Source organism: Gavialis gangeticus, unplaced genomic scaffold (assembly GCF_001723915.1).
Source record: "Gavialis gangeticus isolate Ggan-Ray unplaced genomic scaffold, GavGan_comp1, whole genome shotgun sequence".
NCBI classification, from domain to species: Eukaryota; Metazoa; Chordata; order Crocodylia; family Gavialidae; genus Gavialis; species Gavialis gangeticus.
The window spans coordinates 158,127,387-158,146,289 of NW_017729025.1; the positions used below are offsets into that span (position 1 = coordinate 158,127,387).

Sequence of the window (18,903 nt, forward strand, 5' to 3'; positions counted from 1 at the left end):
AAAGACTCTCTCTCAAACCATTACTTTTTACTATTATACCAGATAGATCTTAGCAGCAGGTAGGAATGAAAAGAATACACATATGCTATTGCACTTGATTATTTTTCCAGGTATGTTGACTTAGATTTACTTATACAGATGTTATGGGCACAGGTCATCTAAAAACTGAAGTCTATCTTTTGCAAGGCCTGGTTTCATAGTTTCATAGTTAGTAGGGTCGGAAGGGACCTGAGCAGTTCATCAAATCCATCCCCCTACCATGGCAAGAAAGAGTGTTCCTGAGGTCCTCATATTGGACAATAGAACTCAATTTACCACTGAGTTACTCCTAGTTTGCAAAGAACTTAGATTTTAAACATCACACTAGCAGTCCTCACTATGGTTAGAGCAACAGAGAAGCTGAGAGAGCAATACAGACTCTGAAACAGCTTCTGTGTAGATACAGTGATCCATATCTGGCACTCCTGACATATCGATCTATGCCATTGGCATCAGGATTCTCCCCAGCTGAACGGTTTATGGGACAGCAAGTTAGGACACTATTAACTATGGCACCAGTGCAGCTTAACCCTAGATGGCCCAACCTACAAGAATTTAAGAAACAAGATGCTGAACAAAAACTGCTGCAGCAAAAAAACTTCAATATTTGATACAGAGCAAACCACTACCAGACCTGCTGCCAGGGGAGAAAGTTTGGCTCAAAAGTTTCCAAATGCTTGGAACTGTCCAAAATATGGCAAATACCCCTGGGTTTACTTAGTGGGGACTCCAAAAGGCTGACTCAGCCTTTCTGGAATATACTGAACAGGAAATTGGGTTCCTCTTCAGTATATTCTACCTCAACATAAAAAGGATCAACCACCAAAAGGAACAGGGGCAGAGCATGAAAATGAATCTCCTCCTCAAGGAAGTGAGTCAGAAGGCTGTTAGACAGGAGCTCTAAAGAATTTAGAACAAGGTCTGGAAGACCAAGCAGACCTCTGCAGACTTGAGCATCCATTTATAGTTTTAGGTGTATATGTTGGTTGGTTGGTATAGCAGTGCAAATAGTTTTAAGGGGTATAGTTTGTTGTTAATCATTTATAATGAGCTGTAATCTAATCTTGTTCTTTGTAAAGAAAGGGATATGTGGAGTGATCACAGAGTTCTGGTCTTCTACACCCACTAGACAGGCTGTAGCTGGGGGTCTGTAATAAAGGTTAGATAGTCCCTGGTGAGGAGCCAGATTACAACCCACATGATGGCTGCATGTGTCTCTGTCTCCTTCACACCATGGTATCCATCCTGTTCTCATGAGTGCTAGCTTCTGCTCTAGCCTCAAGTAGAACCCTATGAACAGCCAACTTGAGGAGCCTCCTCCTAGAGGCCAGATCTACACCGATTGTTGTGCTGATGCCTTGGGACAGTTGGGGATCTGTAGAAAGGGGATATGAATTCCAGGAGATCAGTGCTAGATAAAACCTTTCCAAATCCCTGACCATGTTGCAAGGAAGGCTCCACCCTGATGTGCCATGGGAGCCTCTCCAGGACAGAAGGAAGCTTCTGCTTCCATGACTCACATGCTCATCTGCCCTCCTGTTTCCAGAGAAGCCGCGGACATTATCTCAGCGTGAAAACAACTTCACAGTGAAATTCTTCACCTTCCAGTTCTTCACCTACTTCTCCTCGCTGATCTACGTTGCCTTCTTCCTGGGGAGGTGAGCATGAGCAGCACCCACTGATCCGCGCTGGCTTGTGTACATTGGCAATGTTCACAGCAACAGTGGTGTGGGCTGGACCCTATGTGCCTGCTCTGCCCCTGGAGAATACAGTCAAGCTCTTGGGTATGGCTGTGCTGGCGGGAGGGACATGGACAGCTAGTAAGAACAGAGGGAATCTGAGTGCTCCCACATTGATTCATTGTGGGGATGCTGGCCCCACTGAGGTCAACAGGACTTTTGCTGTTGAGTTCAGTGGGGACAAGATTTAACCCCTGAGGATAGTTCTCTGCCTCCCTATCTTGTGGTTTCCTGTTGGGTTGGTGTTCTTAACTCTGCCTCTAACCCTCAGGGCGGGGTGGCGGGGGAGGCATTAACCTTGCAGTCCAGTGCATGCAGGGTGAAGGGCTCTCAGCACTAGGTTCTGGGATATTTAACTATACTTTCCTTGTCAGGATTAATGGCCGACCTGGGAATTATGTGCGTGTAGCTGGCAAATGGAGGCTGGAAGAGGTAAGCGATGATCCTATAATGCTCTGCTGCCCTTTGGTGTTAATATCCTCTCTGTCTCTCTCCTCCCCTCTACCTGGCACTGTCTCTGTAAGACCCTTTGCTTTCTTCTATCCAGCATATCCTTTCTATCACTTTAGTTTCTTCCTGGCTAAGGCACATTGTTGGCTACAAAGGACCAACTCACAGGATCATAATAAATTCTAGTTTATTGGATGGGATGTGAAGTTACTAATGAAATCATAAATGCAAGCTTTGAGTTATGGGCGTTACTGGTCACCTTAGCACATACACACACACATGCACTCACTCATTCAAACCCATGTAGTATAGTGTGTAGTGGCTGCTGCAGTGATAGTGTATCTACCTATCCAAGGCCCTGGAGTTTGCTGTTGATGGTCAGCTTCCTTCAAGGTGATGTCTTCTCTAGAAGGGGGTCACCTGCTTGTCCTTCTGCCTCAGTAGGTCAGGTGCTAGATGAGAAGGTGCCACTGAAGGTCACGCTCCACTGCCTTTTATCCCTTTCTGGCAGACTTGTGTAATCCCCCTGTATCATCTTGGTTACCCAATCCGGAGGTTGCTGTCCCATGTGGGTCCTGAGTAGCACCTGACAACTGTTAGTCACAGGGGTTTCTGCCTGCTGGTACCTGAAGTTTTGAGAGTCCACCCTTGACTTACTGACTTAATGTCTGTATTGTCCTGGGTTACAGGAATAGTCCATAGGGTGAGTGCTCAGTTCTAGGAATCAGTTCTTTACCTTGATTAGCTTAAAATGGAGTTCCTTTGGCTAGGCTATTGTCTACTGATGAACATCATTCACTCAACAGATTTTACCACTTTACAATTATAATTTTAATGCAATTTTAACAATGGTCCAGGGTGTAACTTCATTCTACAGGGAGTACATTCCTTAAGAGTTTATGTGCCCGTGTGGTCTCGAGCATCTGGTCACACGCCGCACGGCCCCAGATGCTCGGGGGTGTTCACCTGTCCATCCCTGCTGTCCTGTTGAGTGGATGTCTCTCTCCTGAATAGTCTCTCCCCTAATCTCGCCTGCTATGACTTTGTATCTTATTCCAGTGGTGGGGTGACCGACTGCTGGGGTTCTCTCGAGTATGGGACAGCTGGATGACGATCTTCTGTGAGGCTCCACCTCCCCTCTACCTCGCCCTTACACCCTGCCTTGATGGGTTCACGATGTCCTCTGGCTGGTTTCTCCGACTGTTGGGGCTCTGCAGATCCTCGCTGGGGATGGTTGTATCAGCCTGTGGGGCCTAACCCTACCTCCGCCCACAGCGCCTTACTACTGCCTGGCCTCCCAGGGGATAGTAACCCCTCCTGGTCTTAAGCAACACCTGGTCCCTAGATACTGCACACCACAACACCTCCAAAGGTGGGAAACAAAAGAAACGTTATCAACAACAAAGAAAATATTAAGATGTGCACAAAAAGGGGAAGGTCTCTGCCCTCTTGCCCTCTATACTTGTGTCTAGCTCAACAATGCCAGGCCTCAAATGCCCGAAGTCCCTAGGCAGCCATAAACTGGGACCTGGCTAGACTGCCAGCTCTAATGCTCTCCTCCTCACTCCTTGACCCAGCTGTGGGCTTGCTGGGCCCATGGTGGCCCTTCTCTGCACACCTCCCACATGTCCCTCATCGGGGGCACTCTACGTCACTGGGGCCCATCTTCTGCAGCCCCTCGCGCTGCTTATGCCCTTCGTCCCCCACCAGGGGCATCTCCTCAAGCCCACCGGAGCCCATGACAATCCCACCTGGTCTGGTGTCCTGGTGGCTGCTGCTCCTTCCAGCTCCCCAGTAGTAGCCCCTGGCGTCACCCTCCTTCCATTCTTTCCAGTCTACAGGGCCGGGTCCCCAGTCTGAGCAAGGGACTACAGCTTCCTCGCTCCCTGTGCTGCTGCCAGCAGCATTGTGCCTGCGGCGGGCTTCACTGCATTCCCTCGTGTTGGGAGAGGCAGCTTCTCACCTCTTTTCCCCTCATAGGGGCTCTGGGAGTGACCTCCCTGTTAAGGTCGCTGCAGGTCTCTCCCCTGCTTCCTTGTTAGCGGCTCTTTTTATATCCACTGGCCGGCTCCTGCCACCGGCGTTATCTGCTGGCCGCAGCTGTATAAAGCTGTATAAAGCTGCTAACAAGCCACTGGGGTCCTGCCTCCATTTTCGGCTTTGCTGCGGATCCTGCTACAGGCAAGAAGTCTTTTGTTTCTTTCCTTTTACTTTTGCCTGCCCCAGCAGGTTCCTGACCCCAGGGTTCCCCCCTGGCTCCTGGGGGTCTGCCCCTCTGTTTCTCCCCATGACAGCTTAAAGGTATAAAATATAAAGATGAAACAGATGAAATATGAAAATGCACTGTGAGACATATATAAAAATGCAATGTGAGGTAGTGAGGATCAAAGGCTACTGGGAACAGTAAGTGAGTTAGGTTGGCACAGGATATATTTACGGTCTCTGCAGAGGATATTTTAGTTCTTTTGTTTTCTGTAGTGACACTGAGCTTAATTGATATGTAGATGCAGTTTCTAGGTTTCTCCTACAAAAAGCCACTTCAGCTTTCTGGTTGGCTCTGAGTCTTGCCACACCCATGCAATGAGTGTGCTAGGTCTCTGCCAATACTGAGAAGGAAAAGAAATGCACAAAATAGGGGGGATGGAGGGAGGTGCAGGCAAGAAGGGGGTTCTGTTATATCCATGTCCAGAAGGGAAATGTACAAAGGGGGCTTTCTGCTACAACATGTAGCAACCTCCCTCCCAGGCCTCAAGCCAGGCCAGCTTTTTTGTGCAGTATGACTCTTAGTCTCTCTCCTCTTTGCAGTGCCACCCAAGTGGATGCATGACTGACCTCTTTATCCAGATGGCTACCATAATGATCCTAAAGCAGACTCTGAGCAACATGGTAGAGTACATCTCCCCGTAAGTCAGCATGTCATGGGCATTCATAGGGGCTCTTGTGTGTCTGAGTCAGATATTCTGCAGAAAGTGGAACTCATGGGAGTTCTCCTTAGGGAAAACGAATGTGAGGCCAGACAGTGATGTTAGTTCAATCCTGAAATCCTCTCACAATTACATAACATTTGCTTCAGGAAGAAGCAGAAGTAGTTTAGAATGGTTAGATCATCTGATCAGGGATCAGAAGTGAGATCCTGTGGCAAATGTGACCAAAATAGTTCATTCTGAATACCGAATGAGTTGCCCAACAAGGTCCCTACAAAGAATTCAACTCAGATCCATTCACAAAAACAAGAGAAGGAAGGAACAAACAGATCAAGTCGCAGACATAAACTACTTCCACTGAATAGCTTATCCCACAGATAGCTGTCAATCTGGCATCTTGAACCTTCTCTAAAACTCAAGATTTAAAAGAGAGATTTTCTTTGGATGTTGGAATGGATCTTGTAGCTTCTTAGCATATCCTTTGTAAGCTATCCCCTAAACTTCAGTGCATATCTCCCACCCATTAGCAGCAACACCAAAGGAGAACTTTCATTCCCCACTCCGCCACCCACCAGCCCAGGAGGCCTGGTCACACAAGTACCTGCTCATCAACAGGAGGCTGCAGTCCACAGCTGAGTTCTTTGTGAACTAGAGTTACTGGATCATCTTATTGAGGGACATTACCTCTCTATTGTTGGTAAACCACCCTGGTATAAAGTGATAAGCTTGGAAGAAGGAGTTTGTCCATGTGCATTTGAGGGGGGGAGGGGGTGTGCATGTGCATGCATGATGTTTAGTACACTGCATTTAAAAAAAACCTCTGGCTCAGGCCTTCATTTTGGCACCCAAGAGGAAGCCATTCCACAGGAGCTCAGGTAAGCACAGAATTGGTGTCTTAGCTCACATCCCTCATCCCTCATATTCTTGTCCCTCCAGCTGGATTACCTACAAGATAAGACAGCTGCCGGTGAACACAAAGGTCAAAAATAAAGTCCAGGTGGAAAAGGAAGCTGAGGACCCTTGCAAGGAGCAGTGGCAGAGAAACTACCAGTTGAATGAAGTCAACGTCTTCAGCTTATTTAATGAGTTCTTGGAAATGAGTAAGTGACACTGAGCTGCAGAGAAAATGTTGTTCTCAGTTTTGGGTCTTGGACATATGCGCAGTCATTCCCAGTGTCTCAGCACTTGGGGTTCAGGGTGATGTAAATGCCCTGTGACAGTGCTCCTCTTAGAGGGCTCCAATTCTTGACAGTATGGTGTGAGGGGTAGTTCTTAACCATGCAGCCGTCAGGGATGGAGCTCCTGTGAGTAGTAGCAGCAACCCTCATTGATAAGAGCAGGTTAAACAATCATTTGGCTGGGATGGCTTAGAGATGATTCTGCATGGAGCAGGGGGTTGGACTTTCTAAGCACCCTTCAGGCCCTTCTTTTCTGTGATTCTGTGTTAGTGGGGTGGGTTCAGAGCTTCAGTCTCATCCTGGGGCTTGTGGAATGCTGTCAGGCTTGATGCATCTGTGTCCGTGGCTGAGAGGTGGGTGGGGGAGGAAAGGACCCCTGCAACTTCTTCACTCAGCAGCCTATTCTTGTGCAGAACCTGCTGTGTCCAGGGCAGGGGCAGGAGAAAATGGGTCCAGTTTCCTGGCTGCTCAGTGACCCTCGTGCACGGAGGGGTAGATTGTCCCTTGAGCTGAGCTGCCCCGGGAGGATCCCTGAGCAATTTAAACCCAACGAGCATAAATTGACCAATTTATGCCTGAGGAGTGGCAATTCCTATCCTTCCCTACTGTGCCCTATTCATGGATGTCATAACATACTGGTACTGGTGTGACCACTAACATATACTACCACCCTGCCCAGCTGAGCTGGCCAGCACTAGAGTTTGACCCTCTCTAACTACTCACCTGTATGGAGGGCAGAGAGCTCTTGATCACCTTCCATGATGAAGACAGGTCACTGGGGGAAAGGGAAGGTGGCACATTTCACCTTTCACCCTTGCAAGGCCAACCCAGGTCATGCCATTACCTGGATGTCAAATACAGGCCCTTTCCTCTATTGCTGGATTCCTCTCTCAGAGTTTGGCGTTTCTCCCCTTGTCAGTGATCCAGTACAGCTTTACCACCATCTTTGTGGCTGCCTTCCCCCTTGCCCCAATGCTGGCACTCATCAACAACATCATTGAGATCCGGCTGGATGCCATCAAGATGGTGAAGCTGCAGAGACGCCTGGTGCCTAGGAAAGCCAAGGACATCGGTGAGATAGGGACAAAGGGGAGCTCACTGGTCAGAGCATGTGCTCAAAGGGAGCCTGTTTGTGTATGTGTTGCCCAGGGCTGTCCCATCCTAGCCTACAAAACTAGTGGCCACAGGGGGTCCTGCAGCCAAGGGACCCCCAGTGTCCAGCCACTCACCACCCCCCTGCCACTGACACCACTGCCACTGGCTTCACATCTGGCCACTCGCCCCCCCCATCCCTGCCACTGATGTTACCAACACCAGCCTCACGTCCAGCCACTTGCTACCCCCCATCCCCCTCTGCCGCTGCCACTGCCGCCAGCTTCTTTGGCTGCTCGCCACCCCCCGCCCCCCGCCACTGACTTCTTTGCGTCAGGGAGTCCCAGAACTATTTCTTGCAGGGGGCCACAAAAAATTATGGGCTGGTCCTGGTGTTGCTATAAGTGTCATGAAACGCTGCTACACATTCCTTATCTAAATCATGACGTTGATTGCCCGTAAGTGCTATTCCAGGGCGGGCTCGGAGAGCTGGAGGGGAGGGCAGCATTGCAGGTGGGGTTGCAGATCAAGACAGAGGTGCTTTGCCAGGGTAACATCAGAGCGGCATGGATGAACACTTTGGCTCAGTCTGAACCACACAGCCCATCCCCTGTTTTGTAAGCCACAACTTTGCCTGGAGTTTCCTGATGGCCCATCTGCCCACTTTATTGGTTAGGAAGTAGTGCTCAGTAAATCTCAACCTTAGTGCCCTCTGCCCCACACTGAGCTGCTGTACTGAGACATTGGCTGTGCCCCAAAGACCTCTATTCCACCGATTTTGCCTTGCCAAGCCCTGTCCTCTTTCCATTCACAACAGTGGCAAAATTCCCTTAGATTTCAAGCTGGTAGGTAGTGCCTTGTGCCCCAGAGTAGAGCTGATGCCCTTAACTGGGCATGACTCTAATGTCCTCTCTCCTTACAGGAATCTGGCTGCAGGTTCTGGAGGGCATTGGCATTTTGTCTGTCATCGGCAATGGCTTAGTGATCGCCATCACCTCTGACTTTATCCCCTTGCAGGTCTACAAGTACACGTACAGCCCCTGCACTCTGGGGAATGACACCAACATCGAGTAAGCTTTACATCATTGTGTCCTGTACTCTGCTCTGGGACAAAGCCATTCAGTCCCTGGGCTGCTGGATGGCAAGAGCTGGACAGGAAGAGCAGAATCTTTGCTACTACCCTTGTCTCTGTTTTTCCTCATCTGCTGAGGCACCTGTAGGAAGGGAACAATTAATCTAAGCTCTCAACATTAAGAGGAACCTGTCTGAGTCAGGCTGCATCATTTTCCAAGCTGTTTTACTAACGCCACTCACCAGGCAATGGGCAAACCAGCAAAAGAGGACAATAAAGAACAGCCACTTGGCAGCTGGTGAAATAGTGCCTTCCAGTGGGAAGAGCAAGAACGGCAGCCAATATTCTTTCCCCATCTCATTTGCCCAGGGTGGATCAAATCTACTGAATTTTTTTTTTTCTGCTTTATCTGAAAGGAACACAATGATTAGGGATCTGTGCCATACAAGCACACACCGCAAAAGAAAGATGCATGATGACTGCCATTCAGTGGCTACTGCCCATTGTGGCTGTGCAGAAGAATGCTCGGGTCAAGAGTGGAAACTAAAAGAATCCATCTCAAAATCTATAAGGAGACTTTTACATTTTGTAATTATGTAGCACTGTATGAATGAGTCCAGTACAATTTTTCACTCTGGTTGCTTTGCTACTTCCTACAGCATGAGCCAATTCTCTGTACGCAAAGTCAATATTTGATTACAGTTTAATTGCTTGATACTTGGTCAAGCAGTAAATCAGTGGATTAATCCCAGCATGGATGTTTCTCGGTCTCTCTCCCCATTCACTGACAATTCTTCTTTCCTTTCCCTTCCATGACCTGTCCCTCCATGTTTTGCCTGGTTTCTCTAAAAGGTGGGATGTTGATCTGCCATCTTTCCTAAGCCTGACCTGAGTATCCTGGCTTGGGATGAGCTCACTGGGACATGAGCAAGCCTCTGTATGTAACTGTTTCCTTTCCTTTTCTGCAGCTGTTTGACAGGTTACATCAACCACAGCCTCTCGGTGTTCCGCGTTCGAGACTTTGAATGGCATATGAAGCTGCAGGACTTAGCTGAAAAGCAGATCACAGAATGCAGGTAATAGTGGCTCCATAATGCTGACCCTTAACCCTTCTCATAGCTTGACAGTAATCCTTCCTAATACACAGCTAATTGCTTGTTAAATTGGCCCTAACACACATCCTTTCTGCATTCTCAGAAAGGGCCAGATACATTGCTAGTATTAACTGGTGTGACACCCTTGTGGGCCAAAGGACCTATACTGATCTATCCCATGGGCAAGGGTTAGTCAGTGGAGGAAGCCTTATTGTCCAATTTACTCATATATGAACTGAACAGAGTCTTTAGGGAGTAATGTGGGATTGGTCCCAGGGGAAGGGACTGGATGAGCCACCAGGGCCACCCCATCATGCAAACCCATGAATCACCTCTGGGTGAAGCCCATGATAACCAGGCCAGGGATGGGGTTTGAGGGGTTGTGCAGATGGGGCTGATGCATTGTGTCCTTCAGGTACAGGGACTACAGGAACAATGATGACTACAGTTACTCTGTGCAGTTCTGGCACGTATTTGCAGCCCGACTCGCCTTCCTGATTATATTTGAGGTGAGTGTAATGAATGGGGCCCCAGCAGGCAGCAGCACCAGGGCTGCCCAGGCTACCTCCCATAGTATTTGGATGGGGAAGAGAATCCCACATTCCTGTCAGGATAGCAGTATGGCAGCAGGGGTGAAGGTTTATGCATTAGTGGCAGGACTCTCTGAAAAGGCTGCTTCTGTGGTAGTCCAGCTGGGAACTGAGGGAGTTTCCTTCTTCCTCTCTGCTCACAGCCTTCCTCCTCAGCTGCATCAGCCCCCTGCTCCATTCACTTCTCATCAGACTTGACTCCTGCCTTTGCCCACACCACTCCTGCTCTTCTCTTCCCTCCCCTGCCCTGACCCCAGTGTCCTTGCAACTGCTGCTCCGTCCTGCTGGAAAGCCTTGTCCACTTGCACCCTCAGCCCTTCAAACAATGCCGCTGCCATACCAAGGAGACATCGCTGCCATTAGGTGGGGCAGCCCACAGCACAGGGGAGCTGCACTGGTAACATGGCCCACTGGGTAACAGTACCATGGCAAAGCCAGCATTTCAAAGGAGACAGGTGAAATGCAGCCAGGGACAGAGGTAAAGTCAAGCAAAACAAGGGACTCTTTGGAGACCTCATGCCATGATATGGGGCCCTCGTTTCTCAGCACTGGCATGAGAAGGGCCCCGGTTTTAGTCTTCTGATAGCATGAAGGGGACATACATGCCTGAAGAAACAACCTCCCTCCCTTTCCAACTCCGCAGAGGCACTACTGTACATTTCATGGCAGCTCTCCTTCTCCCACTGAAGTCAATAGGAGTTTCTGTATTGATTTCAGTGGGAGTTGGACCAGATTATGTATCACTTATGTGGTGAAGTAAAGCAGCTGAGCACTGTTGTGGAGTGATTGCTTGTCCCTGCTCAGCCACCAAGTGCAGCTCAAGTCTACAGAGACATGGGTCCTGATTGCACGGTGGGCTCTCTTTGATTCTTTTCAGCATGTAGCTCTATGCATCAAGCTGATCGCAGCCTGGTATGTCCCTGATGTCCCCCAGAGGGTTAAGAATAAGAACCTGGAGGAAAAAAAGAAACATCTTCAGGAAGAACTCAGGTAGGTATTGCCCAAAGCCTAACACTGAAGGGGCCCTCTCCCTCTTGGGAGACAGTGATATCCAGAGTCTGATTGGCAGCCTGACCTTGGGGCCAATCACTTCACCTTTTTGCACTGGCTTCCTCAGCTTTGTAAAGTGCTTTGAGATCATCAGAGAAAAGGCTGTCTTCCTGCCTGCTGTGCTCTTAATGCCTGCTGCCCTCCCCTGGCTCATGTGCCCCTGAGGGCTGCCCTGGGCAGGGGTGGCTGGGCACAGCAGACGAATGGATGAGATTGCTCCTTGTGGGCCTTGCCAGTGGCTTTGAGTAGAAATGGTCTGTGCTGGTCAAGGGTTTCTCCTTGTGCCACTGGCAGAGCCTTGGCATTCTGGGGCTCAAAGCACCCGTTCTACCACAGGTCAGCCTCATGGCATTTAATCTGCATGCTCAGCAGGGACTCCAGAGACATGTGGCTATTCTGAGAGAAGTCATGGGGGCATTGGCAGGAAATGGAGGCAGCTTCATTGCTAGACCCATTTATACAGTTATAAGTAGACTGGAGAAGAAAAGGAACAATCCACTGCTGGTTCTTGCTGACTGGGCTAACTCAGCAATTCAAGCTCAGTTACAGGCTGTTGGCCCCACTGTCCCGGTCAGGCTTCTGCCGATTGCGCCCGATAAGTGAGGACTTCTCTTCTCCTGGGGTGGAATACCACAGTTCATCCGCTGTTGGGCAGACTGGGATTTACAATCCCCTGGAAACTCTAATCTGGCAGGTCCAGCAAACTGGGTTCCTCCAGAAGCCTAACACCCCCTGTGTTTGCAGTGATTCGAGAAACTACTTCTTTAGAAAAAAGCATGACTGACTTCTCCAGAGGACATGCAGCGCTCAGAGGAGCAGTTTCAAACCAGCACAGAGTAGCCTGCCATGCTCCTTTAGCCAAATGTAATTTCTCTAGGTGGTGGTGATTTCCCCAGGTCTTGAGTGCTGTTCTGTTTACACGCATGCCCCCTCTGCCAGCTTCTTTTCACTGATGCAACCGGAGGCAGCCTCTCCCTGCTGACCCAAGCCCTCTCCCTTTTCTAGTGCCTGTGGTACCCTAGGTCTCCTTTGAATGTCACCTTGGAAAGAAGCATGGGCGACTGGTGCCTCCTGATACTGTGGGGGCATCAGCAGCCAATCTCTGACCGAGGGTGGGGGTGATAGCTGCCACCAGCAGAAGTGCCATTAGCAAACTTGGAAGTGCTTGGTACCCCCACAATCTCAGGAGGGCACCAGCTGTCTTCCCCACTCCCCAGCTGGCAAGGGCCAATCTCAGGGGGGGCACATGCCCTCCCCCCCACCCCAGCCATCTGTTGCCTATGGGAAGAAGTAAAACCTGAAGGAAACCAGCTAGGTTACTTCCCCCAGTGGATGGCCCAGCTCTAGTTTTCTCAGCTTCTTTGAAGCTAAGTACCTAGGTATCTCAGGAGTTGTTTTACCTTTCCTGCTGGTTTTATAACAACCCCTTCACAGCCTCCTTTGACTTAACAATTCATTCAGGCAGCAATAGTCAAAGGACTAGTCACTCACACTATTTATAGGATAATGGAAACATTCTTCCCAAATTGCCACAAGACCACTTTTCTAGGAGAGACAACTGCTGTCATTGCTGATTTTGATGGCAAAAAAATGGAGTCAGTTCTCCCAGCACCAGTGAACTCTACTGCTGCTCTACAAAACTACAATTCCCAAAATGCTTTGTGCCATATGACATATTGCCTGCTTGTGCAGCTGAGAAGTGCAAGCTGAACAGACAATGCCCCCCATCCACTCCTTCTGGCACCCTTCCCCTTAATGCCCAAGCACGTGCCCCATTCACCCACCTCATATTATGCTACTGCCATGAGGGAACATGTTGGCATGTCCAAATAAAACTATTTTAGTTTTGGAGCCTTTGATTTTCTGATAAAATGGATATTTTCTTTGAGCAGAAGAGTCTTTTAAAAAAAATCTTTTAATTGAAAGCCCAGTTTTCCATGAACATTGTTCTTGTCTGAATATTTTTCAATCATCTCTTTGTAATAGTTTTATTCATCTAAGATCCACTTGCTATATTCAATACATGTGCTTGCTGGGGCTACTGGAATTACCTAGATTGTTTTCTGTATCTTCCAGTGTAATGGATCACTCTACAGAAGTGTAATGATCCCCTGAGAAGAATATAGCAACCAAAAGCACAGAAACTGCAGATCTACTATCCAACAGGACATGGCTGCAGGCTTTGGAGACATCACAAAGACATCCCTCCACACCTTCACTCCTCCCAAACCCTGAAACTGCAAGCTCATTCCCCAACTACCACTAAGTTTGGACTTTACTCTTAAGAAGGAAGAAATAATATAATGTTTGTTTTGCATGAGCAGTTTGCTTTGAATCTTATAGTATTCTGAGGAGGAAGTGCATGGACTGCACAGCCAGGAAAGAGATGACATAAGAAAGGCTGCATCTCAAAGATATCAGACTGGGGGAAAAACCTCTGGACAACTGGAAAAATGTCCAGCATTTTGCCACATTCCCAGAAGGTTAAAAATGTATAGATTTTGCCAAATTTGTCCTGCTTGTTTACCATATGTGGCAGGCAGGAGTTTTACAGATGAACCCGCCTCCCAACTCACCGAATAGAAAGAACAGACAAGGTCCACTCTCTCTCTTTCTCTTTCATATAGCGTCAAATACCAACTTCCAAACCTATGAGCCACTGTCTGGCATTATTGTTCAATGTGCAGTTTTCATCTGCCCAATTGGGTATTTGTAAAGATTGCAGTGTCCGATAAAGTGCTGTGCTGTTTGGTGGACACCAAATTCATACAGGGTCTGTCCAAGATGTTCATCTGATGAAGTGTTGTTTTGAAGCATCTGTATCCAGATGTCAGTCTGTTCAGCTTGACCTATGCTTCTCTGTCAAGGTCGTGCCCAGTGGGGGACTCATTTGGTACAAGATTATTTCATCAAAATTGCCCCAGGATTTGGGACAGTCTGTATGGGCCACCTAATTCTCCTGCCTGCCTTACCTCTCAGAGACATTTCTTGACTAGATGAAAGTGTCCTCTACAGACAGAAGCACTGAGATCTAATGACTGTTTCTCTTACTCTGTTTCTCCATGTCCATGGCCAAGTTCCTTAGCCTTTCTGTGCCTCAGTTTATGAAATGGGCTTACCTTCCTACCTTTCTCATAGGGATAATGCAAGGCTTCAGTATCAAATATCTAAAGCACTTTGAGGCTTTGTCTACATAGGGAATTTGCCAGGATCAGGATACTATTAGTCCATGATAAGATGCATGTACAAACTCTTAAGCGCACACAAGGGAAGCTATGGCTTGCGTGAGTGGAGTTTATCCTAGCTGGAGTTAGCACCACAGAAGCAAACTGGGGCCTTCTCTGCTATGCTTTGTGTTCACAACAGCGCATCTAGGCCCAGGCCAGGATGACGTAGCCTAGGTCTTCGGTAATCTCATCAATGATCTGCAAAAGTCCACTGCATTCAGTAATGCTTCAGCACCATCAGGAGATCTGATACTCATCTTCACAGGGTGACCTGGTTTTATTCTCAGTAATCACCATAAGCCTTAATTTACCATTTCATTGGGCTAACAAGGAAAGCTTTGCTGGCTGGTTCAGCTGAGCAGTGGATAGTTTACTTTGTGTGTCCCCTGTGAATATCATGCCTTCTGCTCGCATTCCTCTAATGAGTGGAGTCCCTTCACAGTCCCAAACCCTTCCATCATTCAGGAAGCCATTATTATCTCTTTTACTTGAACAATCACACAGACATCATTAAGGCTGCAGCACCGTTTCGGTTCTAATGCACTGTTTTTACTGGCTCATAACCTGAGAAATGTGTCTCTGGGGATGACAACTTTCGTGCTTGGTTTCTACCCAAATGCCTGATATGTTTTTGAGTATTTCAGCCAATCATGTTCTGCTTAATTATGACAACATCAACAAAAAAAGTCCATAAGCACATGTTCATCAGGTGTAAATCAGCACACCCATGTAGAATTCACTAGACTTATGTCCATTTACATCAGTGGAAGACAAGGCCCATCCACTTCTTTTTTTTACTGTGAATAAGTCCAGAGACTCTGAGCTTTGAGTCACACTTAGAATGCAAACAGTCCTCAGTGAAGGGAAGGTCTTGCTAGACCCAAAAAATGCTGGTGCACAGTTCATAAAAGTAAGAGAGCATAAATAAAACAATCTTAGATCCACAAAAGCATTCTTGCATCCTGATCCTGGAATGAACTTTGCATAAGCACTTACCTTCAAGCACAGAGCCAGGGATCTACCCATTTGGAGACCATTGCAGGGTCTGGGACATGCTACTCAGTTCTTTTAACATGGGCAAGCTAAATTAGTGTAAACCAGGCTTAAACCCCCAGTGTGTCAATATACACAGCTTCAATGGTTCAACCATACTGGTTTAATTCACAAAGCCAGTATAGTTTTTGTGTTTAGGCAAATCCTCAAGACTTTTCAAGGAGCATGTTGAGACTTTTTAGTTTTTCTACATAATCAGGAAAATTAAAAACAAAAACATTAGCACCCAAAGCAAATTTATAGTGAGTAACAAGGCACTCAGCAGACAGGCTATTAGAGAAAGTAAAATTAGTACATACATAATCTGCACTACTTGGCAAATGTTAACAGCATTTAGTTCATTTATGCTATAAAACACAGATCGAGCACAAGGACTGAATGAATGTTGCACTAGTCAAAATATTATTTTTTTCCATTTTCCCGGTTTGTGAAGTTTTGGTTTCTCAGCCTTGCACTATGCTTGGCATTCCATGTAATTTTACGTTATTTAAATCAGACCCTTTGAATCATGAAACAGAGAACGTAAGAATGTATTTATGCTAAATGCACTGAGCTCTCATTCAGCAGGGCACTTGGAGACTCCAGTCACTTTATGCACAAGTAGTCACATTGGATGTTAAGCATGTGAGTAGTCTATTGAAATCCAATGTGACCATTCATATGCTTAAGGTATGCTTGTGCCATCTGCTTGCTGACTGGGGCAGTAATCCTAAAATCACTGCACTACATTTTTTTTCTTGAATTCCTCATTTTGGTTGCCAGGTACGTTATACAAAAGTACTTAAATATACTGGAATGGTTGTCTGAGATACTGTGCAATAACATTATAATTGTATTTTATTCAATGCAATTTTATACAATAAACTGTTGTTTAAAAGTGCTCCTTTTGTTGGTTAGTAGGCAAGGAACCAGGCTGGTTTGGGGGTGCGAAAGGCTGAAACAGGAAGACTGTTTTAATTACATGCCATTGAGCAAGACAATGAACCTGTGTAAAAATCAGTTTGTTGTTACAGTATTACAATGTGACCCAGACCTCTGGATTCAGCTTCCACCTGTGTTGTACACTGACTGTATTGACTGTGGACAAATCCAGTCAGGATTTTCAAAGGTGTCTAAGATACTTGGACCTTGGTGTCCCAATTCTTTAGCTGGCATTGGAAATCTCAGCCTTAATCCCTGTGGCTCAGTTTCCCACTGGTATAATGGGAATAATGCTTCTCTACTTTCTAGGAGAGATTAATTCACTAGCATCTGTAAAGTGCTCAGATGCTACTGTCAGTGCTTGGGATTAGTGGTAGAGAAAACATGTACAAATTTACATGTGCTATTAAAAATGTGCACCCTAAATGCATCCAAGGGGGTAGAAAACAGGCTTACACCATTTTTATACCTGTATAATAATTTAAATTAAGGTGTTTGTTACTGACAGCTACAGTAGTACAATTTCCTGTTGTGGATGCATTTAGCCCACTATAGAAAATGTCTGTATTGGTATGGTTTATTTCCCTTCCCATATTAAAAATCTTTATCCCACTATAGCAGCATCCACAGGAAAGCTATTTTACTACTGTAACTAAGCTTGTAGTTAAAGTGGTATAAAGTGGCACGTGTACTTGCATAGTTAACGCAGTATGAATTCTATGATAACTTCAATCCTATTTTTAAAATGAATGCAAAGCCAAGTTCTACCAACTCTTTCCATGAAAAGAGAGACAAGAAGGGGAGCAGCAATAACGATTAAAGCTCTTCCATGCCTTTACATGGCATATTGTACCATCATTATCATTTTTTAATTTGGAACAGAACCCTAATGGCCCATTTTACCAATAGCCTTGAGATGCCTTTGGCTGGAATCCCTGAAAGCTACTGTAAGTAGCTTAAATTCAGTAAGCTTAATACCATTAAATGCATTTAGAAAGTGGTGACTCGTAATCTCACATTTATACAGTAACCTTCATCTCACAGGTCCTTCCAGACTGCAGACATGAAACCTTTCTCATGCAGCCACCTCTGGATTGGAACACACCAACTCTTTACTTGCACTCAGTTACAATACAACAGTTTTGCAAAGAAAGCAAGGGAGCATATGGTCTCAAACTGAGACTGCACAGAGAATTTTGACAGGAAAATGCAATTATTCTTGAATTATTCTTGAATTGTTGAAAAATAGGAGCTCTGACACCAGGCTGGGCAGGAATGAGTTAGTTCAGAGTGAGAAGGAGGAGTACCCTGTGCCAAATCCTCAATCTTGTTTTTTGACATAGGGATTTTCCTTGAAGATCCCTTATTCATAAGCAGGGTCAGGCCTGACCTGTGTAACTCACGAGTGGCCAGCCTGTGGCATGTGTGCCAAAAGTGGCATAGGCAGCCTGTGTGTGTAGCAAGTGACAGACTGGGATAAGGGCAGGCAGCACAGCTGCAAACAGGGCAGGGAGCAAAAAGGAGAGCGGCAGATAGAGCAGGGAGCATAGGGCAGGGAGTAGAAGACAAATCAGCAAAACAGACAGGGAAAGGAGATTGGAATAGCACTCAGGGAGGCCATGGGGTTCAATTTCTGGCCAAAAATGTTGGTCCCCAGTGCTATCACTGATGAAATCTGACAAACCCATGGCCCAGGATTACCTGGCAGCAGGTCACAGTTACCAAACAATACCTTCTCTCCACCACCAAATTATTTATTCTGCTGCATCAGGAATTACAGCTCCTGGACTGGTTCCCCTATCAAGAACTGCAGCTGGCAGGACAGGGTGGCACCTCTAACATGGTGACACACCTGTCTATGTCAAGAAAGCAAAACACTGAGCATCAACTTAACACAGAGACAGCCTAGACCAGCTAAACTCCTAGGAGCATTTCCTAAGTAAGGAAGAGTCACAGAGGTACAGAGCCTCTGCCTAGACTGTTGTCAGTCCATAGCAAAGCTACTATTGTTATCAGAGTCTCATGGATGTGCCAAGGGCTGGATTTTACTCTCAAGTGTGAGAACCTGGACTTCTGGTCAGTCCACAGCAGCTCCATCGAACTCAATGGAGCAACACCAATCTACATCCCAGGGGCGGGCAATTATTTCGGGCGGAGGGCCACTTACTGAGTTTTGGCAAGCCATTGAGGGATGCATGACAGGCAGCCAGGGGCAGATAAATATTAATTTTCTAAAATTTTTAGGGGCCCCGTGGGCCAGCTAGAATGGCCTGGTGGGTTGCATCCAGCCCGCAGGTTGCATTTTGCCCACCCCTGCGTTAGGGACTGCCCCTGCCCACGTTGTAGGGGCCAGGACGGGGTGCTAGCAGCGCAGCAGCTGCAAGCTGCAGCAGTGGGGATTTAGGTGGGAGATGAGAAGGAACTTTCTGGCTCAGAGGGGGATCAGGCTTTGTCACAGGCTGCCTAGAGAAGCT

At 47.1% G+C, this 18,903-nt stretch overlaps 1 protein-coding gene across 1 annotated transcript in view; it reads left to right on the forward strand.

Moving 5' to 3' along the window:
* Positions 1 to 13,828, forward strand: part of ANO9 (anoctamin 9) — a 39,892-nt gene extending 26,064 nt beyond the window's left edge. The window contains exons 14-23 of the mRNA XM_019519992.1: positions 1,586 to 1,697; positions 2,153 to 2,210; positions 5,034 to 5,131; positions 6,089 to 6,252; positions 7,250 to 7,402; positions 8,345 to 8,492; positions 9,463 to 9,570; positions 10,004 to 10,097; positions 11,056 to 11,168; positions 13,305 to 13,828. Of these exons, the coding sequence (XP_019375537.1) occupies positions 1,586 to 1,697; positions 2,153 to 2,210; positions 5,034 to 5,131; positions 6,089 to 6,252; positions 7,250 to 7,402; positions 8,345 to 8,492; positions 9,463 to 9,570; positions 10,004 to 10,097; positions 11,056 to 11,168; positions 13,305 to 13,332 (1,076 nt within the window). The 3' untranslated portion in view covers positions 13,333 to 13,828. The remainder of the gene's footprint in view (positions 1 to 1,585; positions 1,698 to 2,152; positions 2,211 to 5,033; positions 5,132 to 6,088; positions 6,253 to 7,249; positions 7,403 to 8,344; positions 8,493 to 9,462; positions 9,571 to 10,003; positions 10,098 to 11,055; positions 11,169 to 13,304) is intronic.
* Positions 13,829 to 18,903: the final 5,075 nt, after the last annotated feature.